General features: G+C 38.4%; 1 protein-coding gene across 30 annotated transcripts in view; it reads left to right on the forward strand.

Annotated features, from left to right (window-relative positions):
* Positions 1-26,974, forward strand: part of DLG2 (discs large MAGUK scaffold protein 2) — a 1,809,506-nt gene that overhangs the window by 1,493,480 nt on the left and 289,052 nt on the right. For all 30 annotated transcript variants that reach the window (XM_044753763.2, XM_070490530.1, XM_070490528.1 and 27 more), the window contains one exon: positions 20,976-21,078. In XM_044753763.2, coding sequence (XP_044609698.1) covers positions 20,976-21,078 — 103 coding nt within the window. The remainder of the gene's footprint in view (positions 1-20,975; positions 21,079-26,974) is intronic.

A 26,974-nucleotide genomic window follows, 5' to 3' on the forward strand; every position in this document is an offset into this window, starting at 1 on the left:
TAAGTGCTTCTTCAACCCCATATTTTGTATCTGAGGTACATACTAGAATTATATCAATGCAATGATGTTCTCATCCTTTTAAGAGGGAATGCATTGTTGGCAAAGGATGGGTAAGAAATGGAGATTACCAGGAAGGTGCTATAAACCTTGAGCTATGCACATACCCAAATGCCCAAAGTTAAGCTGTCGTTAACTGACTGGTACTATGAAAGGAACAAGGGATAGAAGTGGAGTCAAACTTGGAGTCTAGAACATTCAGCTTATGCTGCCAATGTTAAGAAAGAAGTTGAGTATAGAAGCAAAGAATATCCAATAAGGAAAGGATAGTCTCTTCAATCAATGGTGTTGAGAAAATTGGATAGCCACATGCAAAAGAATGAAAGTCGCCCACTAACTTACACCGTACACAAAAAATTAACTCAAAATGGATCTGAAACATAAAACTCCTAGAAGAAAACATGAGCAGTAAGCTCCTTGAGATAGATCTTGGTAATGATTTTTTTTAATCTGACACCAAAAGCAAAAATAAATGTGTGCTATTACATCAAACTAAAAAGTGTGCACAGCAAAAGAAACCATCAACAAAATGGAAAGGCAACCTACTGAATGGGAGAAAATAATTGTAAATGATATATCTGATAAGGGGTTATTACCAAAATATATTTAAAAAAAACTCGTATAGCTCAATAGTAAAAAAAACAAACAATCTGTTTTAAAAATGGGCAGAAGATCTGAATAGACATTTTTCCAAAGAAGAAGATGGCCACTGGGTACATGAAAAGATGCCTAACATCATTCATCAGGGAAGTGCAAATCAAAAGCACAATGAGAGATCACCTCACACCTGTGAGAATGACTGTTACCAAAAATAAATAACAAGTGTTGGCAAAGATGTGGAGAAAAAGGAACCCTTGTGTTCTGTTGGTGGAGTGTAAATTCATGCAACCTCCAGGGAAAACAATATGGAGTTTCCTCAAAAAAATTAAAAATAGGGCTACCATATGATCCAGGAATTCTACTTCTGGGTATTTGTCTGAAGAAAATGAAAACACTATTTCGAAAACATATTGCACCCCACATTCATTATAGCATTATTATCATAACCAAGATATGGAAATAACCTAAGTGTCCATTGATGGATGAATGGATAAAGAAATTGTCGTATACATACAAAATAGAATAGTATTCAGCCATAAGAAAGAGTGAAATCTTGCCATTTGCAACATGGATGGACCTCAAGGGCATTATGCTAAGTGAAATAAGTCAGACAGAGAAGCACAAATACCATATGATCTCTCTCATATGTAGACTCTAAAAAACAAAAGTTTGTAAATTGGTGGTTGCAAGAGGTAGGGAGTAGGGGTGGGAGAAATGGGTGAACTGTTTTTGTTTGTTTAAATAAACCGATTAAATTTTTAAAAAATACTCCTGGCACTTTGGCCACCATTCACAGACAGGCATAGAGCAGTGAAAATTTTGAGTTATCCAAGGCATGTGTCCCCAGCTGAGGTTGAACAGGGCAGTACTCTGCCTTCTTGTTTCAACTGTCATACTGTAAACAAGAGTCCTTTTTGCAATCTATTTAATGCCATATGCTTTGCATTTTTTGTGCTTTTTGTTGGTGATTTTGCTGTTTAAATGCCCTCCTGCGAAGTGCTGAAGTGCTCTCTGGCGTTCCTAAGCACAAGACTGTGGTGTGTCTTACAGAGAAAACACGTGTGTTAGATAAGCTTCATTCAGGCATGAGTTACAGTACTGTTGGCTGTGAGTTCAACATTAACGACTCAACAACAACATAAAAATGGAGGTTGAACATTCCATCAGTTCCTTGATATACAGCAGGACTCTACATTAGACAGGAACAAGCAGCTTTAAAAAAAAAAAATGTTTTACAGCAGCTCCAAGACCCTATAAATCCTAGGGAGATTCCCCGGGAACCTGATCTAGAAAAACCCTTCCTTAAGGCTTGTCTGTGACTTAGGGTCACAGAGCATTAAATATAAACAAGACAACCTAAGACAGCATTTCAACGTACAAGCAGAGATAGTTTTGTTGTTTTCGTTCGAGAGCAAGCTCCCCTGGTTTGCCTGTATTTGACAGCTAACCCAATGTTTTAGTTGTATTAATGGTGAAATGAGAAGACTTTTTATTTTTTATTAGCATAATTATAGGGCTCTCACCACCAAGTCAGTTTGAGCTTCAAATGGGCAGTGCAATTCCAGAAGCTCCGCGTTAGGTGGTAAACACATTAAGTCACAGGCTGCCCTCCCAACAGAGCAGGAGAAATCAACCAGAGAAGAGGAAAAAAGGATGTAGCAAGAAAGTCGAGGTAGATCGGTCAGAGGGAGGGGGTAGGAGAAAGGCCAGGGAGATCAGCAGCAGGAGGAGGGAATAGAGACAGCCACAGAGGAAAGGTAAGGAAGGGGGAAGCAAAAGGAATGTAGTCCCAGATGCAGTTGCAGAGAGATCAAGAGAGGATCACAGAGGTAAGACCCTGAGGGGAGGAGGGAGGCAAAAGAGGAGAGGGGAGAGCGGAACTGGCGTCCTGAGAATCAAGGGACCCCACCTCTGCAGGGCAGTGTATGTGGTAACTTTTCCAGGTGGCTACGTGTTTGGCAAAAGAGAAAACTGCAATAGGAAGCTACAAACAGTACTAAATAGTAAAGAGAAAAGATAGAGGAAGGGGATTTTAAAGAATGCAGAATTACAAGTGTGGGTTCCACGGAACTCCCAGTGCCAAGAACGGCAAGGGCTAGTGGTGTCTATTTTATTCTGATGCTGGCAACTGTCAGGGCAGTGGCTGGAGTTTGGCAGTTCCAGGTCCAGGTTTGAGACAGCTTCCAAGGCTGCTTCTCCTTCTCCTGTCCCTGCACTTATTGACTTAATGTTGGTCAGTCTGACAAGATGTGGCAGAGCCTGCAGCCGGCCAGTCAGTGCCTGCAGCCAGCCTTTCATGGAATCGGCCCCAGTGTAGAGTGAAGCACAGTTCAAGAAGCGAGCTGGGCGGGGAGCACTGAATTTGGCCACAGGAATATAAAATTTGACGTTGATTAAGATGCTCAGGGGGATTGTTGAGCTCTCTGCAATGGCCGAAGTGGCGGAGCTGCTGAGGGGGCTGGCCCTTGCTCTGACTGATTGGAGCTGAAGGGAGTAGCCCCTAGAGATCAGGGCTGCGACAACATGCCTGAAGGGGGCTATTTGTGGAGCTGGAAAGGGAACGTGACAGGCACTAGGAGCGAGGCTGCTGTTAAAGGACGTCCTTTTGTGATATCATGGTGAAGAGGATGTGTGTGTGTGTCAGGGGCAGGGGTTGTGGGGGTGGATTGAGCAGCACCCTGGCAGAGGTGGCTGCCAGAGAACCAGTATCACTGTAGACCTGGAGGCAGCCAGTCTTGTAGGAGAAGAGGACAGCGTAGTGTAGGGGAGAAGACAGTCTGAGTATCACAGAGACAGGAGCTCTGATCCCAGCTCTGCTGTTTTGGAAGCTTTTAACCTCTCTGTGCCTCAGTTTCTTCATGGAAAAAGTTGACCTCAGCAAAGCGCTTCAGAGGATTAGCAATAACAAGCCCAACATAGTACCCTCTTGCTCAATATTCGGTCACTAGTATTATCTTTATAGTAACCTCCTTCCTTCCGTATTTAAATTTCTGGTCACAGACAATTTGCGAAAAGCCAATTTTACTGAATTTATTCTCTCTTTATTCCTTTTCTCTTTTCTTTTCTGCTCTTCCCATTGTTTACTGAGCATTTATTTTGTGCTAGGAATTGAACCCTGGCGGTGGAACCTGATTTATTGATGTTTTTCCTCTAGCTAAGGGAGTGTGACTTTTCAGCTCTGTTCACATCCAGCGCTCCAGCAACTAACCATAGAAACTCAGTCTTCACTGGGGAGTTGTTTTCTGTAGGGACCAGCTTTCTGTGCACTAAATTGAGAGGGCTGGAAGGAGGGAATTGGTTAGTAATTAGAAAAGATTTAAATAACTGAAAATACTTCCCTGACTATGTAAATGGAAATTTTTCTGATGCTTACAATATTCACCTGGAATTGATGGTAAAAGATTGCACACAGCTTTGGCTGCTTTTGTGACGTTCTGGTATATGCTTGAAAGAACAAAGGAAGTGATGAAGGAGATGCAGTTCCAGAGGATGGCCATTCTTCCTCACTCTTTTGATTTTATGGAGTTTGTCTTTTCAGAAGAGTTTTTTAACTGATTCTGTTGCTTCTTCTGGTTCTCCCAATGGCCAGAAAGAAACTTTTTATGAAATCATTGACTTTTAGAGTTAAGGTTGTATGTTGTGTAGTCTGGCTAGCACTTCCCAAAAGAGGCCACATTCAAGATGGCAGCTCCAGCATAGAAAACCCCATTCTTTATTTGTTATTTATTTTTAAATTATTTTATTGAAGTCATGCTGGTTTATAACATTGCGTAAATTTCGTGTTTATGTTATTATATTTCAGCTTCTGTATAGACTGCATCATGGTCACCATTAACAGTCTAGTTTTTATCCATCACAATACATATGTGCCCTTTTACCCCTTTTGCCCTCCCCCCACCTTTTTACCCTCTGGTAACCACCAATCTGTTCTCCTTATCTCTGCCTTTGTATATATTCCACATATGAGTGAAATCATACAAGAACCCCGCCCTTTAGAGCAGCCAATTGCCTCCTTTTCAGGGTCCTGCATATCTCCTCCATTAGTTCTCCTCTCATCACTTTCTTTTCTAATTTGTCTTCTTTTCATTTTTAGCCACTAGAATTGGCCACTGAATCCTTGGTCAGCTGATTAATAATGCTTTTTTAGAGGAATAGGAGTCTTTGTGAACCTTTAGGCCTCTTCAGAGTAGAGGAAGACATTCATCAGGCACACATAATTGCAATCACCCTCAATAATAGTTTATGAGGGAGGGAATTGGGGCCACATCCTAAGAATACAAGAGGACTAAACCAATGGCTGGGACTGCCCTCATGAGACTTACAGTCTAGTTAGTGACATTTATTCACAAAAAAGTAAAGCAAATTACACGACACTGTGTCATATGGTCTACTTTTAAAAACAATATATATGCAGTTAAATGCTTTTGCACCTATTCATTCACTTACATGTATCAGTTACTATTCTAGACATCAGGAATATAGCTGGGGATATTACTTATATATGTGTGGAGAAATGTATAGGAAGTTATGTATTCAACTTATTATCAGTGGTTACCTGAAGCTTAGAGTAGAAAGAAGGAGATATTCCATTTACTTGCTGTTCTTCTCTATAGTTTTAATTATTTAAAATTAGCTTGAATTACTCATATACCTTAAGGTATATAATTATTTATATACCTTAAAAAATAATGATAAAACACTAAAGGAGCATGAAAATTTATGTAATGCTGCCAGATTGTGAGGCTGATGGCCAAGTGAGTGGCAAGACTGTCAACAGGAGGTCTGGGAAAGTAGACCTTGACCTGGACATGAAGGAAGATCCAGACTTCAGAGACTCCTAGGAAACAGGAAGCGGGACAGGAAAAAGGAAGAGACCCATAGGAATCTTATTGGAATAGGGATGTGTCCGAAGCTTCTAGCTGCAGCAGAGGGTTTTCTTAGGAGAGGAGATATGTAATATAAGGGACAGAACACTAGCACTCTCATCTGGACTCTGCCACAAATACACCGCATGACCCTGGCAAGTGACTTCATTCTCTGGGCCTCAGTCTTCTCACCTGTGAGATGGGAAGATTGGACAGGAACCAATCTAATGTTCCTTCACATTAGAGAAGTCTATGGTCTTAGGATGCTAGAGAAGGATGTAATAAAAGCCAGATTATGGAAGGCCTTAAAGGGGAGGATAAGAAATTTTCTCATAACCTACAAGCAGTGAGGAGCATAGAAGAAGAATATAAGCATCTGCATCAAGTGTAAAATGTGAAAAGCAGTATTTAGAGAAATGTAGATTGGCCATGATATATAAGATGACTGTCAAAGTGGTGGGAGTAGAGAGAAGAGAGAGAATTAGTGGGGGAGAAAGAGACAGAGTTTAGAGGAAGGCCTGCAGATCAATTAGAAGTCTACTGCACAATAGTGAATTATAAAATCTTGATAAATTAAAAAACAGAAGTCCATAATGATACTCATAGACAGAGAGAACAAAGGGAAAATTCTTCTGCACAGAAGATACCAGCTAATGATTCTAGAAGAAATAGAGAATTAGAAAATCATCATTTTCCAACCCTCAATAAAATAATTGTTTCAGGCAAGGATAGTCAGTAGATGCTAAAAAAAAATTGAGATGAAAGTTTATTGGGAAAAAGGATATTCACATTGTCTCAAAAACTACCCCACAGATTTGTTATTTACAAAGTTCCATTCTAAAGGTGGCTTTAGAATGAAGCAATCTGATGGTCCTTAACCACGTGACCAAACTTAGTTTCAGCAATAGTGAGACAGTCTCATATTTTGGTTCTCCTAATGTGATACAGTAAGAAGTACATGATATTACTCACTAGATTTTGCTAAAAATGTTTGACCTGATTCTGATCAGGAAGAAGCAATTAGACAAATCCAAAATGTGGAACAGCCTATAAGCATCTGGCCTGAACTCTTTAAAAAAGAAAGAAAGAAAAAAGTTAATGTCATTAAAGAAAAAAGAAGGTAGCATTTTAGATTAATAATGACTAAAGACATAATAACCACCAAATACAATGAGCAAATCTTGATTCGATCCTGAATTGAAGAAAAAAATATATAAAAAACATTTTGAGGACAATTGAGAAAATTTGAATAGGTACAGTATATTGGATGGTATAGAATATTACTAGCTTTTTTGTGTGTAATAATGGTAATATGATTATATATGAAATATCTTTACAATGAGGAGATGCTTTGCTGATATGTTAGATTGGAAGTGGTCTCATGTCTGCCACGTATTTCAAATGGTTCAGAAAGAGAAGTGTGAGTGTTTATGTGTGTGTCTCTTCTGAGAGAGAGAGAGAGTGAGATTGAGAGAGAGAGAAATAGGCAGAGAAAGAGAGAAGGAGGGAGGGAGAATAAATGTGCCAAAATATTAGCAACTGTTGAGTCTTGATGAAAATTTTACGGATTTTCATTGTACTGTTCTTTCAATTTTTCTGTAGTTGGAAATTTTTCAAAATAAGTAGTTGGGAGGGGGGATCCGTTGCAATAGACTAGATCAAGACTTAGGGCTAGGGTAGCAAATTAGAAAAGAAAGAACAAAAGTCAAATATTTTGATGGGAAAATAGACTAATAAATATCATTTCTCAACAATAATGGTAAATACAAATCGATTTTTAGCATTTGTGTCTGTTCAGATCTCCTCCTCTTGATTTGACTGATGAAACAAATGGAAACTGAAGATTTAAGAGTCCTGAGCTCAGAAAATCTGTTTCCTGGGAGTTTTTAGTCAGTGAGATGATGACCCTATTTTTAGGTGAGGAGTAAGTAGGAGAAATGCCAAGATGTAATTATGGACAACACACATGCCAAGACACACATAAGCTCGAACACAAAACAATGTCATTATCCTGAGGAGCTATAGTGAAACAAACATCAGATGAGTCCTGCGTGCAGTAGCCAGAGTTTAGGCTTTGCATTAATGGATTTTGACCAAGACAATTCCATTAGCACCTTATTCCTACTCGAGCCTTTCAAATGCTTTAGGAATGGACCATTTGATAGGTATGTCTAGAGACAGTTTTTTCTTTCGTTTAAAACTGATTATATGCTTAAAAACAAGGCCAACCATGCAGGGGGAAAAATAAATAACCTGTTTCACCTAAACTATTATCTTGTTAAACTTCCTTTGGAATTAGCATATTTATGTGAAAACGGGTTTTGATCCATTATTTCTCATGGCAGGTCCTATTGCATTTTTAGAAGGATAGTTTTTCACTGTGTATGACTGTGCCACAGTTTGCAGGACATTGAACATGACGGCTTTGCGCAATTAGCGCCAATGTGGACCCCAAATTCCGACATTTTAAGATCAAAAATTACCTCCCTCTCCCCAACATTTCCATACCCTGCTAAGAACTACTGTTAGATTCTAAGTTACTGAGGGCACATCTGTTGCTTTCTTCACCAGCATCCCCAAAACTCAGCACAATAACTGCCACAAAGAAGGCACTCAGTAAATATCTATTGAAGGGATTTATGTAATGCTTGAAAATTTAATTATTCAAATTTACTCAGTTTTCCTGTAAACACTACTGTATTTTTAATTTGCCTTGGCAGCCTTTTTTGTTTTGTATGGTCAAAGTAACGCTAACTTCAAATTCAATAGTTAAAACTTGTTTTATATAACTTTTCAAACTGTCATGGCAATATATGTTCACTTAAAAATTATTCAGATACTACTAAAGGCTATAAAATGAGATATAATCCCTTCTCCCCTCTTCAGCATTTCTCCTCTACCCCCGCCTCAGCACCATAGCCCTTTGAAATTTCTCTTAGCATTTGGTTGTATAACCTTTCAGACATTCTCTATAAGATCATATATCCTTTTCTATTTTCTTTTAAACAACTGGAGTTATAGATACATAAAGTTTTTCAAAATGTTTTTTTTTAATTTAGCAATATATGATGGATATTTTTCAGTATCAGAATGTTAGACATGTATGCCATTGCTTTTAATGGCTGTATAGTGATCCATTATACAGATGTTTCATAATTTATTTAATCAATTCCCTGTTGATGGTATTTTAACAGTACATTAAATTAATGATAATTTAATATCAGGAACACAGAAAACTAATTTTTTAAAAAATAATTGAGCATTTTCATTCAGTCCACTGATTTCAAAGGGGAACACACGTTGAGCAAACTCAAAAGGTTGCTTTTATTACCACCATCTCTCAAGAAAAGACCTCAGCTCCAATTTGACCCTAACCTAAGGGGATCTGTCAGCCTGGAAGCACACACACATCCCATCCCAGGCTGGAGTGCTCAGAGGGTGAGGTGGGAAGCAAATCTTTGAGGGCAAGAATTTAGCCTCACACCCCCAAGTGTGGTCCTTTGCCTGAGCAATTTTGAGACCTGCATGATGTGAAACTGAGTGATTCCTTAGCAACAATGTTTTCAAGGGCACTGAGACATAGGATGGGGTTTCAGGGATACCTCCACCATGATACCTATAGCCTCACAGTTCTGAGAGACACTTGTATCAACAGAGACCCATGCACAAAGCACAATATGGAGGACAGAGCCCTGGAATGAAGAGAACAGGTCTTTTGTGGGTTGTATGGGTTACTGTTTTTTCATGTCCATGTATTCCCTTTCAAAGTATACCATAAAGAAAGTTCCTGAGCCATTCTGGCAAGTCTTAATTGATGATAGAGCCCCAAAGGGCCAGAGAGTTTGTAAACCAACAGTCGTAGCACATTTTGAGATTGAAATCAACGCGTATATCATGAATGAAGGACCAGTGAGAGTACAGAGGAGAACAAAGAGCTACATCTCCACAAGAGGTACCACATCTGATTGATCATCTGTCATTAGAGAGCTTTTAAAAATAATGATGCTTGGGCCCCACCCTCAAAGATTCTGATTGAGTGAGTCCAATTTAATCAACCATTCTCTCCCTAGATGACGAATTCCTTCTGAAAAGGATTCTGATCAGTACCTGGCTTATAATAAGTATGCAATAGACAAATGTCAAATAAATTTTAATGATTTAAATAAAATTATGTGATCTAATAGTTACACTCATTTATTAATTCAAGAAATATCATTAAGTATCTATGTAGTGTTCTAGGTATTAGAGGTATGGAGGTAAAGAGATAAAGTCCCTATTCATAGGAAGCTTTTCTTGGGGTGGATGAGATAACAAACAAACGAAATATCAAGTAGGCCTAAGTTCTGTTAGAAATTAAAGGAGGATGCTAAAGATAGACTGGAAGGCTATTTTCAATAGGGTAGGCAGCAATGAACTCTCTGAGGAATTGGCCATTAAGCTGAGACTCATGAAAATAAGGAATCAAATGTGCAAAGAACTAGGGAAGAGCACTACAGTCTGAAAGACAGCTGGCACAAGTGCCCTCAGGCTGGAGAGAACTGGGATTTAGGTGAAGCAGAATGGAGGTCCTTGTGCCTATGCCACAGTGAGGGAGGCAAAGAATGGAATGAGATGGAATCGGAAGGATGGGTCAAGATCAGGGTGAGGAGTTTGGATTGTATTCAAAGTACAGCAAGAAACCAGTGGAAAAAATTTAGGAGGAGAGAGGCATGATCTGATATACATTTTGAAAAGATCATTCTGACTGTTGGATCAAAAATGGATAGAGAAGGGTGGGGGAACCAGAATGAGAGCAGGGAGCTCAATCAAGAGTCTAATGCAGTATACGCAAGAGAAAGGGTGGCTTGACCAAGGGGAAGCAGGGTGGAGTTGGAGAAAAGGGGATGGAATTGAAATTTGGCTTAGAACTAGAGTAAACAGACATGCTGATAGATTACATGGGGAGGTGAGAGGGAAAGAGAATTAGTTTGGCCTGTAGGTTCTTGGTTGAGTGGTTTGAGTAGTGGGTGGTGGTATTACTATTTGCTAATGGTAGAAAAGTTCCCCAGAAATAGGTTTGGGAGAAAATAAACGATTTTGAGTATGATGAGTTCGAAAAATCTTGGAAATCCAACTGGAGATGTCAACTAAGCAGGTAGATTTACAATTCTGGAGTTAAGAGAAAAATCAGAGATACTAGTATCATCCTGTATTTGTATAGTATAAGGTTTTAACTGTTTTTGTTTACATATTCTTATGGTTACCTTGTTACTCAAAACACATGAATCCTAAAAGTTATTTACTGTCTTTTCATCTATAGTAAGTTGGGTTTGGATGGCCAAATTATACCTTATCATTTTCAATTGAAGACTTTAAAATGATTGGCTGTCTACAAATGCCCTGGTAAACCAAAACATTTTTAAAGTTTTTGTTTCTTTTTTTTTTCAGTATATGCCTATTTTTGCATCAGCAAGCCAAATTTAAAAGGATTGTTCATTTTTACTGCTAAGACATGTAAATATCCGGTATCAGGACATTTTGCCCCTGCTCCAGGAGGATTCTGGTCTTGAGCTTTCATGCAGCTGCTGTCAGAAATGTTATCACTCTCCACCAAGTGCAACAGCCTCCAGGATGAACGGGAAACTTAATTAGAAATTTCCACTTCAAATGCGATTTATAGTTCATTCACTCTGAGACGTGCTGGAGGGCATTTGAAAAGTTTAACACTGAATGAATTGTTTGTTTTTCTCAAGTTGTCAACAAAATACATATTGAGCATAGAATATATTTGTTTATAAGCACTGGAAGGGACCTCAGATATTTAGCATGAGGCTTTCGTTCTAGATGAAGAAACTGAGGCCCAGGGAGGTAAAGGGACTTCCAAAAGTGACATACGCTAACAGCAAGATGGGACTGAAACTCGGGACTCCTAACTCCTAGGACAGTGCTTTCCGGAGCATCATGCTTCCTTTTTCAATGCCTGTAACCCTAGCACTTCTGCTTGGTCTACTGAGTCTTTATTGAGATAATTTTATACTAGCCCAAGTCATCCTCGTACATTGTGTGTGTCAGGAAAGGGGTGAAAAGTAGCTAATAATTACATGCCCTTGCTATATACCGTGCTATATACCAGGCACTGCCCTAAGTGTTTCACATGTACTAATGAATTTAACCTTACAACAACTCTATGAAATGGGTACTCTTATCCCCATTTTGTACAGCCAACCTCTTCTACATCTGGGTCTACTCAGATCAGGGTACTGATCTCAGGAATACTAAGACTAAAATGATTATTAACATTAACTATTTCTCTAAGCTGCAGATAGATATTTTCCAACTGCCTGCAAAATTGTAGATGCCACGAGACACACCAAATTCAACACATCTAAAACAAAATGCATTATCCTCTGGTCCAAACCCACTTTCCACTCTGTGTTTCCATTTAGATTGATGGTATGATCACCCCTCTAATCACCTTTCTCATCTCCCATTTCTAATCCATTCAACACTATAAATATTATTCAAACTCAATTTGGTTCCCAGAAGTATTTGAAGAGAATAGCTATATAGAACCTCTCTCTGTGTCCTCTCTCAAGTCTATGCCCCATTACCTACCCTCAATTCCATTCTCATTTTTCTAATTCAGGCCTTGATCATCTACCATTTGTAATATTGCAGTAGTCTCTCATCTGGGTATCCTATTTTTGATCATTCCGTTCTTCAACCCCAACTTTTCACTGAACACAAGTCAAATTGTGTTAAATGCCTGTGTAAAAACCTCCCCTGGCCACCTATTGACAAAACTTCTTAACCTGGCATTCAAGGTCCACTGCTGCTGGCACCATTTTCCTCCTCTCTCTCTCTCCACGCTCTACGCCAGCCACACGAGCCTGCTCACAATTCAAGATTAAAAGGGATATTTATAGTTTCCTTGCCTCCTTCACAAGTATATGATAAGGACCACTTAATACATGTGAATGCTTTTATTATCTTTGCTTATCACTTCATTTGGTAAAAAATGTAAAGTGAGAAAACACTTTACTAACTTTAAAATACTTTTGAGATGTTATTTTTAAGGGGTGGAAATCATTGAATTTCCAATCACAGGGGACTTAGAGGTGGTGGGGTCCAGCACCTTCCATTTTCTGCAGCAAATCATTGACTGACCTGAGTAACTCAGTGGTAGAGTTAGCAACTGAACCCAAATTTCCACCTCACTATATCGCATCACTTCGGGAAAATAAAACAGATTTTTTTTCCCTCTTGAGAAAAGATGGAGCTTTCTACATTTATTTAATTCACTGGTCATACATCTACTCATCTTAATATCCCTATTCTCTCAAAGTAGAAATAGTTTGGATTCTTCCCCAGTTTCTTCCCTGCGCCCCCTCCCACATACCAGCCAGACCCCCAATTGTGAAATAATTTGCATGAAACAGTCCCCTGTGTTATGCACTTGACTAATTATAATTGAAATCTGGTGCCAATTATCTAGCCCTTTCCCACTGGCCCCTTTTTCACAATTAATAATTCAGTTAAGGTTGTAGTTCTTAGCTACTCTATTCCAAGACAATCTTATACCAAATCTATTCTTTGGTTTTATTATTGCTGATAAAAGCCATTTTAAAGTCCAGGTTTCATAGATAATGGATATGCTGTAATACAAATAGCAACCATTGATTAAGTACTTTATTTGCATTATCTCTAATCATCCTGACAACAACCCAGCAAAATAAGGGTTAATCTCTTATGTTGCATATCAGGAAACTGAGGCTCAAAGGTGTTAAGGTCATAGAGGAGTTGGTAAGTGCTGGGACCAAGATTTGAATCTTGACCTTCCTGAGTCTAAACCCAGTGTTCATCTCATGACACTGTTTTCAGAGCAGGCAGATGACATGATCTGGGATGGAAAACTTCAGAATCCAGGAGCAGTGGTGCTGCCTTCTGAGAAGCATCTCCAAAGAGATTAATTCAACTTGGGAGGCTCCTAGCAGGGCCAGGCTGGCGATAACACATGCCTCTGGCATATTCCCTGCATTTTCTCTAGCTGTAAACACTCCTGGGGTACAGGGTGATGGTAAAATAATATTTCTCCATTCTAATCTGAGAAACTGCTCCCTGTTGCTGTCAAGATAAACTTCAAATTCACTAAAATGGCTTATCATGCCCTTTAGTGCCAGATCTTTGAGAGGCAGTAATATGTCCAGACTCTTAAACCAGATTGTCTGGGTTTGATTCCTGGCTTTGCCATATGTTAGAAGTGGAACCTTGGACAAGTTATTTAATCTGTCTGTGCCCCAGTGTCCTCTTCTATAAAATGAGCATTGTTGTGTGTTCTTACTTCGTAGAGCTGTTGTGAGGGTTAAGGGAATTAATGTGTAGGAAATGCTTAGAACAGTGCCTGCCACGGAGTAAGTGCACACATGTCAGCTGTCACCACCACCGTCATCATTCGTCACCATCATCATCATCCTCCTCATCTTCATCACCTTCATTTCTCCTGCCCCATCTCTCACCTCTTTCCCATTCTCCTTTCCCCCGTCTCTGCCCTTCAGTAACAACTGCTTTCTTTCCTTTCTTCAGATGCGCCAGACCCTCCCTCACCTCCAGACCTTCGTTTGTGCCTGCCTCTGTGCCTGGAATACTCTTGCTACTCCTCTGCCCACCCCTTTCTCCACAGCCTTCTGTGGGTGCCCCCCAGCAACCTCACCCGGATAACTCACTCAGATCTCCTTCTGATGTCACCTCCTTCAGAAAACCTTCTTATATCTCCTCCTAATTCATTAGGGGCCCCTTCTCTGAGTCCCAGAGCATTCTGACTTTTTTCTGTCATAGCACTTACTACCTGGTCATTAATTATGTGTTTGCCTGTCATTGTCCTCTGCTGAATGGTAAATTGCTTGACCATGGTTATGTGTCACACTAGTTCACTTTTTCCTTAAATTGGAAAACAAAATGACTAAAATGGATATTTTTAAAAATTTGTATCAGCACTGTGTTCAGCTCTAGGTACTACACTATGTGCATACTACAGGATAATAGTCATAAATGAGCATCTGTGTTGCCATAATTGACTTCATGTACACTCAGCTGAGTCTCTGATGACTTATTAAATAATATCAAGGTGGTAGAAAAATCAATTATAAGAGCCATCCCAAAATGAAATGGACAGACTAGAGAAGGAGAGAGTTCTCTGTCCCTGGAGGTATGCAAGCAGAGGCAAATGGTCACTTGGTGAGAATGATATGGAGGATTAGGGAAGAGAGCGAGGTCATTTAACCTGGAAAAGAGAAAACTGCCTTCAAATATTAGAAAGAAGACTATGTAAAAGAAGAATTCATAGAAAAGAAGAAGTATTCTATGAGCCCTTAGAGGGCAAAACTACAACACAGAGGTGGAAAGTACCAGGAAGATGATTTAAATTCAACACAAAGAACTTTTTTTTTATCACTAGACTTGACCATAAGTGGATTTCCCTGAAAGACAGTGTGAGTTCTTCATCAGTGTGACACCAGTGTCAAATAAACTTGAATGACCATTTGCCAAGGATAATGTAGGGAGAGTATATTATTCACTTATTTATTTGCTTATTCACTCGCTCACCTCTTCAGTTATTATGCACCTACTGTTTGCCAGGCACTGTGCTAGGGACACAAGTTCCACTAAGACAAGCTCCTATCTTTAGGAGCTCACAAGTAACCACATTTCACAATTCAGTTCAGACTGAATCTTTAAGGACTAGGAGAAGTTTTCCACGTGAGGAAGGGATAAAAATTATGTTTTAGATAGGGAAAAGAGCATGCACAAGGATAAAGAAATGCCCGAATCAGAGAAATGAAAAAAATCAACATGGAACAGGACAAGGGCATAAGAATAATGTGGCCGAACAGCTTAAAGGTATACATCAGGGGTTGAAGACAATCACAAAGTCTCTCCTATTTCTGAAATTCTCTGATTCTGATATCATCCATTCTATAATTCTAAGAAATATATAGATATTTCTAGACAACACAAAGACATTTATTCAGGGAAGCCCTGGAGCCCTAGGCCAGGGGCCCTGGTGGCTGAAGTAGCAAATGTAATGCTCATCTTTTAAAAACAAGAAGAAAAAATGTCGATCCTGGACGTGGTACACCATTCATCTTCACATTAGCATCTGGGAAAAACCTACAACTACCTGAATCAACTAGAAGTGCTAAAATTTCTCTCTGTCACCAACGTGGTTGTGAAAAGGATGTCATAATATATGGAATTTAATTTTTTTATCATCCAGTGACAGTTGTATACACAAGGAGGTAGCAATAGATAGAATTTTCTCCCCTGCCCAAAGCCTTTAGTTTCAGCCCTACATGATCTGATCATTATAAGTTGGGCCGTTATGTCTAAACCACGTTGCTTGGGACCATGGCAGAGCTAACCAGTGTGCCACACACAATCATGTGCTGTCAGTCTCAGAAGCTTAAAAGGCAAGTTTCAGAATTGGAATCTTGTCGGCATAGACCCTCGGGATTGGACAGGATATTAAAGGAAGAACAGTAGGAGTTGGTAGTTAAGAGCTCAGGAGTTTTAGTTAGATTGTTTAAAATCCTTAGCCTCTTTCTAACTGTTTAACCTTCAGTAAGGAGATAGATATCTCCTATATATGCGAGCATGTCCAATACTCAATGAATTTTAAGAATGATTATCATTATTAATCTCAATAATAGTTAATGGCATCCAATTCCCAGCCCATGCTTCAAGAAGAGGAAATTCAAACTGAAGCAGCAAAAGAGAAATAATAAATATATGAGGCTGTGTCACACTTGGTATTTTAAAATGTCACTACAATGATGCAAACTGTTTTTGAATGCCTTTGAAAATGTTATTTGAGCATAGATTACTGATAAAAACTGAAATCTCAGGGATAGAAATAAGAATCAAACTGACCTTGAAGGGCTGGCACCATGGCCAAGTGGTTAAAGTTCCTTGTGCTCTGCTTTGGCAGCCTGGATTCACAGGTTCAGATCCTGGGCGCAGATCTGCTCCACTCATCAGCCATGCTGTGGAGGCATCCCACATACAAAGTAGAGGCAGATTGGCACAGATGTTAGCTCAGGGTGAATCTTCCTCACCAAAAAAAAAAGAAAGAAAAAGAAAAAAAAGTGACCTTGAAAAGTTTGAAAGACTAGAAGAGAAAGTGCTAAAACCGGGAGGAAAATCAACAGAAACGTGAGCAATTGTTTGGAATATTGTTTCAGATAACACCAGCATTAACTGCTGCACAAATGTAGAGACTCATGTAGAATTAGGCCTAAGATGAACAAGATCTGGTTATTACTGGCCCAATGGAAGCAAACACACATAGTAGGGCATGTCTGCTGCAGTGGAATGAAGGCTGGCTGGGCAAGAGAGCTCCAGGAGGGTCCTAATCCTGTGCTAATTCTGAAACAACTTGGGGCAAGTCCCTTGCCCCATGAGATCATCTCTAATATGTAAGCGCTAGATGAATAAGTTTCTAGGGCTCTTCCACTGCTGAAATTCTGTGTTCCTAAAACCACAAACAAATGAACAGAAAACATGAAGTAATTTATATATTATTTTCTGCTTTGGTTAATTTCCATTAGATTTTATTTCATCACTTATGATCACAGCTCTTTGATGAAATACTGACAACAATAATAGATACTATTTTCTGAATGTCTGTTTGTACCAGGCTCTGTGGTAGGGGCTTTATAAATACTGTATCATTTAGTTATGCAATAGCCCTGATAGGTAGATAGGTATTATACCCATTATACAGGTAAGGAAGCTGAGGTTAAAAGAAGCTAAAAGACTTTCTCAAATTACTTAGGTTTAACTGGTGGACTCAGGATTCAGGATTTGTGCACTAACTGTGAAAAATTTAGAGGATGACTATAATATTGAAAGATGTAGAAATTTGATGCTATAAAGGGAAGGTCCAAGAAAGGGTGGCCGTTCACCTTGTTCTCACAACAAACCCCAAAATATATTCAAAAAGATCAAAGATTAAATGGCTAAAAATTAAACTATGGTTGTACTGGAAGAAAACATGGGTAATTTGTTAAATATATTCGAGAGGGGAAGATATGATACATAACTCAAAAGTTAAAAAAGAAGAAAGTGATAAATATGAGTATATGAAACATTTTAAACTCTGTATGGCAAGAAATGGCATACAAGGGATTAGTTAAATACAATAATACAAAATACAAATAGCAAACTACATAACAAACTAGCAATGGTTATCTAAAAGGAGCACTAATATTCTTAATATGCAGGTAAACTTAAGCAAACTATCCAAACAAAAAATAGGTAAAATAAGTTAATGAGCGTCTTATGTAAAAAGAAATGTGAATAACCAATGAACATATAAAAAGGTGTTTATAAGAATATGTGAATGAACAAAGCTGTCTAAAATATATAGATCTTCCTTGACTTATGCTGAGGTTATATCCAAAAAACCCACCAGAAGTTGAAAATATCAGAAGTTGAACAAGCATTTAATATATCTAACCTACCAAATATCATAGCTTAGCCTAGCTTGCCTAAATGTGCTCAGAACACTGATGTTAGCCTACAGCTGGGAAAAATCATCTAACACAAAGCCTATTTTATAATAAAGTGTTGAATATCTCATGTAATTTATTGAATACTACACTGAAAGTGAAAAACAGAATGGTTGTGTGGGTACAAAATGGTTGTAAGTGTGTCAGTTATTTACCCTTGTGGTCACATGGCTGACTGGGATCTGCAGCTCGCTGCCACAGCCCAGCATCATAAGAGAGTGTTGTACCACAGATCACTAGCCCGGGAAAAGATCAAACTTCAAAATTCAAAGCATGGTTTCTACTGAGTGCGTATTGATTTCACACCATCCTACAGTCTAAAAATCATAAGTTGAACCATCATAAGTCAGGGACCATCTGTATTTGTAAGAGGAAAAAATCAAAGTATAAAACAATGGGTAAAATACGATCTTATTGGTACAAAATTTTTAAATTATTTATATATTTTATAAACCTGCTAAATAATTGGTAGTATATATAAGAATACAAAAATACAAAAATATTTGATAGTGTATGAAAAAGCCATCAACCCAGTTACCTTTGGAGAGTGTAACAAGAATGAAGAGGAGGCTTTTGTTTTTATGCTTTTTTGTATTGCTTTAATTTTCAGGTCTGTGCATCATGTACATATATTGATTTTATTTTTGGATATTGATGCATTATCTGAGCAATGAGATATGGCCGGTTTTTGTTTTCTTCTTTATTAGTTTGTGTTTGTTTAGTGAAAAAATAATCATTTAAAAGTGTACAATAGCAAATTAAAAGAAACAAATAATGCATATGCCCTTTGACCTAGGAAGTCTATTTCCAGAGAATTTATCCTTCAGAAACACTGTCATGAGCATTGGCAGTAGTAAAAAGCTATAAACAGCCTTAACCACATTAAGAGAAATCTTATTGAGAAAATTCTGGTACATTTATACCATGAATACTAGACTCCATTAATAGAGTAGAATGATATGAGCTGATACAGAAGGTGTCTGAGATATTGTTAAATAAAAAGCAAAAAGAAAAGCAAGTTGTAGAATTATATATATGATATGATCCTATTCATTTAAATAAAAATGTGATAGTATTTTAACCTATTAAAATATAGAGAGAAGGAAACAGAGTAGAGATAAAATCATGTGTTTGCATGTGCATATAGTAGATTTCTAAAAAGTATACAAGAAACTGCTAACAGTGGAGATGGTGAGGGGACTTTTTACTTTTCCTCTTATATCTTTCTGAAACATTAGAATTTGTTTACCACGATCATATATTATTTTTTAATAAAAAGCTAACCCTGATTGTTTGACAAAAGATTGTCTGGCCCGTGAAGTGTGTGTATTCAGCTTCCTGTAGGCAGGAGCCTAGATCAAATTACTTTTCCTGTCTCTTCCGGCTCTCTGAGTCAGACTTCTGACTCATTAATGCTTAGACAGTCTCTGAAATAATGGTCACCTACCAGGGAGTAGATCTAGAATTTTATAGTTAAAGAAAGTTTTAGACTCAGAGAGCCTTACAGTCCCTTCTCTCTGAGGTAGGAGAAAACTGAGGCTCAGAGAGGTGATATGACAGTCACTCAGGTAGTGAGTGGCACAGCCACACCAAGCCTAACTCAATGAACTTCTCAATTACTGTGTGATCAATGCTTTTAGTAAGGAGTTCATCATACTTGAGAGCCAGGGGAGAGGCAAGGAAAATTATAACAGTGAGTACTCTGTTGGAGACTCTAACAAAGTTATTATGAGATGTCCGGGATGCGGAATTGAAGATTACAGATGTTCCAGGCCTGATACGGAAACACAGTGGTTAACCCTCCACCCACCACCCAATATCATTGTCAAAGAGGATTGATGAGAGGCAAGATAAGTCTTTATTTTATGTGTAGATAAGCTCATCTGTTCTTTTATTCTTCTTCATGGACCATAGCTATCTTCCCTGTAAATAAAAGGAAGTAGAATTCTGATATCATCTGCAAAAACCTAACTCTGTATAGATTAGAAAACTGGACCTACCGTGTGTTCAGTTGAAGCAGAAAAGCTTCCCAGGGGCTTCTCTTATTCACCTTTGTTCCCTACCCACCATCCCTTTCCTGGGGTAGAGAGATCCCTGTCATTGGAAAGCACTCAATAATTACATTGGGTTGACTTAGACTGAATTGATTCATGAAACACTTTAGCTTTTGTTTCTCATTAAATTTGACTTCAGAATGATTTTTCCCTCTTGGCAGAGTTTTGTGCTTGTTTTTTAGTTGCTCTGTTTCTCTTTGGCGTGGGCCCCAAAATGGGAGTTAGCCCCAGCAACATAAACTCCTGGTGTTCTTTGTTTCATTTTGTCAGAATTCATTCTGGAATTGTGCATGAGAAATGAGACAGTCAAGTTTATTTCGGAACAAGGCTCAGGGCTGTCTAACTAAGCTCAGGACAACAGGAATAGGCATATGACCAGAGAGGGATTTGGCAGGAAGCCAGCCCCATGCCGTACAGTCTCCCCAGAACCTCATCTGAATATATTAATCTGTCAGCACATACTTTTCTATGTACATTACATGTGTCTCTCTTTATTATCCTGTTTTCCCTATAATTCTGAAGGCTCCTATCTACCCCAGAAATCTAGGAAACTCACAAAGGCATATTAAAAGCAGACACTAAAATCCTAGTGGATATGGGTAGATAGAAAAGTTTCAACCAAGTCAGACCATGGCACAAACACCAGAAGATGAAATTTCATGTGTCTGCTAACTAAAAGTTATCAGGAATGTGAAACTTGCTAAGTTAACACTCAAATGCCTGGATAGGACATGAGTAGTTTTGAGGCAGGCGATATAATCTTAGACAGCCTCTTAGTTTGGGGAAACTTTCCTCTGTCTGTCAGAATAATATGCCTTACGAGACACCAAAATTCTCTGGCTTCTCTCTTTCAGGTGAATGGCATTGACCTCCGTGGAGCATCCCATGAACAGGCTGCTGCTGCGCTAAAGGGGGCTGGACAGACGGTGACGATTATAGCACAATACCAACCTGAAGGTCAGTGAGAACCCAAACTTATAATGTTCTGATATGTTTCTGTGTGATGTGTACCTGCATTTATGAACTCCTGTAGTAACCAGTCACCACCAACAATGTTTTTTTAAAACTACCTATGGTGAAAAATTGATGCTTCATCTTCAGAGGACATGAGGCTTTGTTACCCTTAATCTTCCAAGGAAAACATCAGACAGTTAGAAAGACCTGTTTGAAATCTAAAGTCAAATAAACAACAACTAGCATCGGCTTTATTTCATTTATATTCTTATCTGGTACATACTTTTGGTCAGCAATGGATACTATATAAACAATTAAGATTTAGGAAGCAAGGAGGGGAGAGTTCATCTACAGAAGTAGACCATGATCAGTAGGCCATATTCTTTTCTTGCAGCATTAACTCTTATTAACACTAACATGGTTTTTGGATGCCCTTGATGTGGATTTTTTTTCCGCCTTTCCGTTGTTTGGAATACATCACTGTAAACCCTGAGACTTGGTGAGATGTCATAAACTAGATTAGCCAACTGAGACTTGATGAGACATCCTAAATTGGATTAGCCATACCCTGCTCTTTGGTTTGTTTCAACATCTGTTTCTGTGATCAGAATGAGGCTCAATGAGACAACTGGGATGTTACCTATTGTGTGGTTGATTTCGTAGCGAGTTTGTATATAGATTGCTTCTTTGTTAATGAAACATAGTTAAGCACACAAGTGTGGGCTAGACTTTCTAAAAAAAACAGAGGAATATGCTTTCTGTCTTCAGGAAATGTAGTTAATTGCTTTTGGTCCACATGGCTGGCTGAGAGGAGTATTAAACAGCTGAACATGAAAGCACAAGATGCCATGAAGGGAGAGCCTTTGTGCATGTGGGTATAAAGAGCTTCCCTGAACTTTTCAGATGATTCTTTCTTAATGTCAACTAGTCTGTTGATGTTTGGAAGACTGAGGTTTGTACCTTGCCTGCGACATCTTAGATTTTACCATTAATGGTTGCCAAACACATGCTTTATGTTAAAATAAAGAGAATATTCTACCACATGTATTTTGGCATGTTACCTTCACTTTGCCTGACTTTAGAATTAGAATTTGTACTTGTTATTTTTTTTTTAAAAAAGTATTAAATGCTTTCTCCTCCTGGCCTAGGCCAGATATGGCCAGAGAGCTGGGGAAGAGAGGATGTATGATTGTCAAAGATGGATGATGACACAAGGGAACATATTCTTTCCAGGTGGTTTTGAGAAGTCTTTCTACTTCTTAAAAATTAGTACATATGTCTTCTCAAATGAATACATGGCTCCTATATTATCCGTTGTAAAACAAAAAAAATGAAAAGATCTGGGTTAGGATAATTTGATGAACAAATTCTACTTCATATAGAGTAAGAACTTTTTCATAGGGTTCTTCCACTTTCTTGACAGCTGTTTTCTTTTCATCTCAAACTCTATGCCCTTCACCATAACCTGGCACATGATATAAATATCCCTGGCTATTTTCCCATTTCTGAAAAATCTTATCTCAAACAATTCTGTAGACTGATAGGATGGTCAGAACTACGGTTACACCAATTAGAAGCTCTTGATAGTGAAGATAACCATTCCAGTAATCTTGAACAGAGTGATTTCAAGCTTTAAAGGTTACAATAAAGGACAAGTATGTCCTAGTTCTCTCAGCATAAATTTTCTTATGCTTCCTTACAACTTTGCAATTTAAGCAATATACTTAATTTAGCTACTATGCTGTACTTTGTCAAGATGCCTGTTCAAAGCATGTCTTATAAATCATACAAATCAATTTTTAAAGTGCTTCTGAAGAAATCTGCAAATAACACAGGCGTATTTCACAATGTCGAAGTACAGATCAGACTCCCAGAATGACTTCCCTATTTTAATAGTCTCACTGTATCCTAATGGGTCACAGCTTTAAATCAGTTGGAAATGAGTTAATGCAACATCAAGCAAACTTTTTTCCCTCTTTGCAAACTTAATGTTTAACTGAACCTCAATTTAACTGTTGTTTGAAATAGAAAACTGATTGGATTGTTGTTTAGGTCATTTAGGGACATTTAAATTATATAACATCTTTAGGAAATAATGAACAATTTCATTAAGTAACTAATTTAAAGTAACTAATGAGAAGAAGAGTATGCCTTGAGGTTCCATTAGGAAATTCTCACCAAGTCCCCTTCATTTGCTCCAGTATTATAAAGCGTCCATGCTAAGACAAATTTTATGGGTATCTTTTTTGGTATGTTTAAGAACCAGGCCTCCAATAAATCAGTTTTTCAGTTACATTCAAATGTTGTTTTCAAGAATATTCTACATTGCACAGTATTACTAGATATTCAGAAAATTTGGCCCTTACCTCCATCTCAAGTCTTTGTCTTTAGGGAATTTTTTATCTTATTGAGGAGAAAGGACTTTGATACTTTTAATAGAGATCAGCTCCTGATGATATAGGACCAAAATTGTTTGATAATGGCATAATCTCTGAGAACTATGGAATGTCAGAGAAGGAACAAACCTGCAGGAGCCAGAACAGTGCAAGAATACTTCATGGAAATGGGGGAACAGAGCCAGACCTTGAAAAATGGGTGTGATTTCTATTCCGGAGAGCAGGGAGAAAGAATATTTTGCTCAACTACATAGGATTGTGTGCTCCATGTGTGCAGGTACAAAATCTATATTTTGTTCACTGACAAATCTATCTCTAGTGTTGTACATATAATTGGTATTTTTAAAGAGCTGCTAAACTAATGAATAAAAGTTTACATCCTTCACTACTTGAGTTTCCACTTGAAGGTAATTGAAGACTGAAAGGATTTATTTTTATTCCTTGCACTTTTTCATTTTCTGCTCCAAAGCAGAAAACAAGTGCTAAACAAGTGTGTACTGCCAAATATAAAACCATTTCCAACTGTGCTTTTCATAGTACTTAGCATACTTTTTGAAATAATTATAAATAATTTATAATTATCATAATGTAGCAATAAATGTCTTCCTTGGCAAGTTTCACTGTGCGAAGTAAGGCCAAAGTTGTTATACTCACTTCTGCTTGAAATGAGCTTGGCCCTAGTTGTCTGAATTACTCTATCTATCATCAGTCTTTTTCAATGTCTTGTTCTAGGTGGTGGGAATGAAGCCACATTTGAAGAGTCACATGCCAACAATGTTTCTTTCTAGTAGTGTGATTATGATTCATTTTTACGATCTTTTATGATCCAATTTTTAATCACATATTTACTTTGAAATTAACATGAATTACATTAATAATAGGAAGAAAATAATGACGTTGTTTTCTCTCTTTCTTTCTTTTTTTCAAAAAGATCGTGTTTCTGATACTTCCAGAATAATTCTTCTTAAGCAATATGGGAAGTTAATTCTTGTAAATACTTCAATTACCTATATTGTTAGTGAAGTTACTCCAAGACTATTTCAAAAAAGGAAACACAGTGCCCTCCCCCCACATACACACATGTGTATATACTATACCCCTTTTCTTTTTTGGTGAGGAAGATTAGCCCTGAGCTAACATCTGTTGCCAATTTTCCTCTTTTTGCTTGAGGAAGATTGTTGCTGAGCTAACATCTGTGCCAATCTTCTTCCATTTTGTATGTTAGATGCTGCCACAGCATGGCTTTATGAGCAGTGTGTAGGTCTGCACCCTGGATCCAAACCTGTGAACCTTGGGCTGCTGAAGTGGAACACACAAACCCAACAACTACGCCACCGGGCTGGCCCCTATACCCCTTTTCTTACCCTTCCCAATCACCTTCCACATTGCTTTAGGAATTATCCTTCTAAAAGATATGACCCCAAGACGCCTGTGCAAAAACTTCTTTCCCTTCACAATATGGTCACAGCTAACCTCCATGCTCCCTTCTCACTCACCCCACCACCACCCACCAGCATCATCCTTTTTCACTCCTCCATCGCTGCACAGGACTGCTCCCTGCTCCTCCACTTGATCCTAAATGGTCATGTTTCTGGGCCTTTACTTATGTGAGTTCTTCTACCTGACATTCCCTTTTCTCCCTTTCCATGAGGATTCCTACTCATCTTGAGGGCACTCAGATGTCAATTCCACTATGAGGCTATCTTTAATCTGCTAAGTCAATGTTGATTGATTCTTTCTCTGAGCTCCCTAGACCTGTATTCAGACACCTGATATGTCCCTTATCATGATTTGTATGTTTCTCCACTCAAGTAAGTGGAAAGCAAAGAGGCTTCGGGAAGGCAAAAACCCTCTAGATCTCCCGTGTTAATTTGCTCAATATGAATTTGACTATGCTTTATTAAAGAGTTATCAAGTGAGTCTCTCCTTGTTTTATAAATGCAATATTGTATCTTCAGTGTGTTGGCAAATATTAATAGTAAGTGCTTAAGGAATATTTGCTGAATGAATATTGAATGAATGGCCTGGAGTTTTTATATTAGATGCAGAAATGGTAAATGAATCCCAAGATTGGACATCTGGTGTTGGTGCAGTTTTAGATGGTGCCTTTTGTTTTTTAGTACAAAATCTTTAGCAACCCTAGTGAATAAATTCTCATTCTCCAGCATTGCAGAAAATCTACAGCTGTTACTCTATAAAATAGCACAAAGAAAAGATGATTAAAGCTCTAACATTTTTTAAAGTTCAGAAACTCAACTTTAACATCATTGATGAATTAAAAAGGCATTGATTGCAACCTAATTATACATTTGTCAAAAAGGGTCTAACAGCATTCCCCTGGGTCAGATTGGGGCAAATCTTTACAGCATTTGTTGCCTTCTCATTAATATAATAATACTTATATTTAGTGCAAGATTACTGACTGGGATTGAAATGCTAAACCACTAGATATTCACCAGGAGAACCAAATAAACAATACAAGTTGTTAGATGAAGCACAAAGTGGAGATAATTAATTGCCAAGTTGTCCTTGTGAAAGCCATCAATGTCCTCTTGCCTTTAATCTGACTATTCAGGGCATTGTTGGGGACACTGCAAAGGCTTCAGAAAGGCCTGCAAGTAGGAACGAGGAAGTCCATGGGGGTCCCCATCAGCTCAGCGAGCAGAGACTTGAGTAGTCAATGGAGAGGGCTGATTTCCCCCACCTTTTATTCTTTAATGGAATACTTGAGTTCCTAAAAGAAAAGCCCAAAGTACAGAGTTGATTATTGCCTGGAGACTCATAAGTGTGGTCTGGTTTATGGAATTGTGGCAGAGTGACCATGTGGTTCATTTATACATTCACTCACTCAATAGATATCTTTTACTGAACACTTACTGTGCCTCAGTCAGTGTTCTAGGGAAATGATAAAGCAGTGAATTAAAAAAGGCCCTCTCGAAGTATAACATTTGTCTGATGGTGATAAGTAGTGTAAATAAATGTGAAGAAGGATAAAGGTGTTAGTGACAGAGAGCTATACGGTGGGTGGAGAAGATCTTGCCAATAAGGTGATATTTCAGCATATACCTAAAAGAAGTGCAAGAGTAAGCCATGCAGGAAGCTAGGGGAAGAAATGAATTCTTCTACAGTCTTGGTCTACCAAGTGTGGTCCATAAACTAGCAGCATAAATATCAACTGAGAGCTTGTTGGAAATGCACAATCTTGAGCCCCAACCCAGGCCTGCTAAGTCAGAATTCGCATTTTCTCAAGACCCACTGGTTATTTGTATGTACATTAAAGTCTGAAGCACTGCTCTAGAATACTTAAGGACCCTGCAAAAATTGTCATTTGTCACTACTGGGGGGACTCCCTCTACCTGGAGTACTGGGCAAAGTCACATGAAGCTGCATCACCAGGTTTGATTTCTGGCATGTGGTCATGCCTCAGTGGTTTTACCAGGGACTGGTCAGGCTGCAGGGGAACTAAGAAGTTCATGTGTCATTCACGTCTGCTTTGCCTGTCC

The sequence above is a fragment of the Equus asinus genome, chromosome 20, assembly GCF_041296235.1.
Source record: "Equus asinus isolate D_3611 breed Donkey chromosome 20, EquAss-T2T_v2, whole genome shotgun sequence".
NCBI lineage: Eukaryota > Metazoa > Chordata > Mammalia > Perissodactyla > Equidae > Equus > Equus asinus.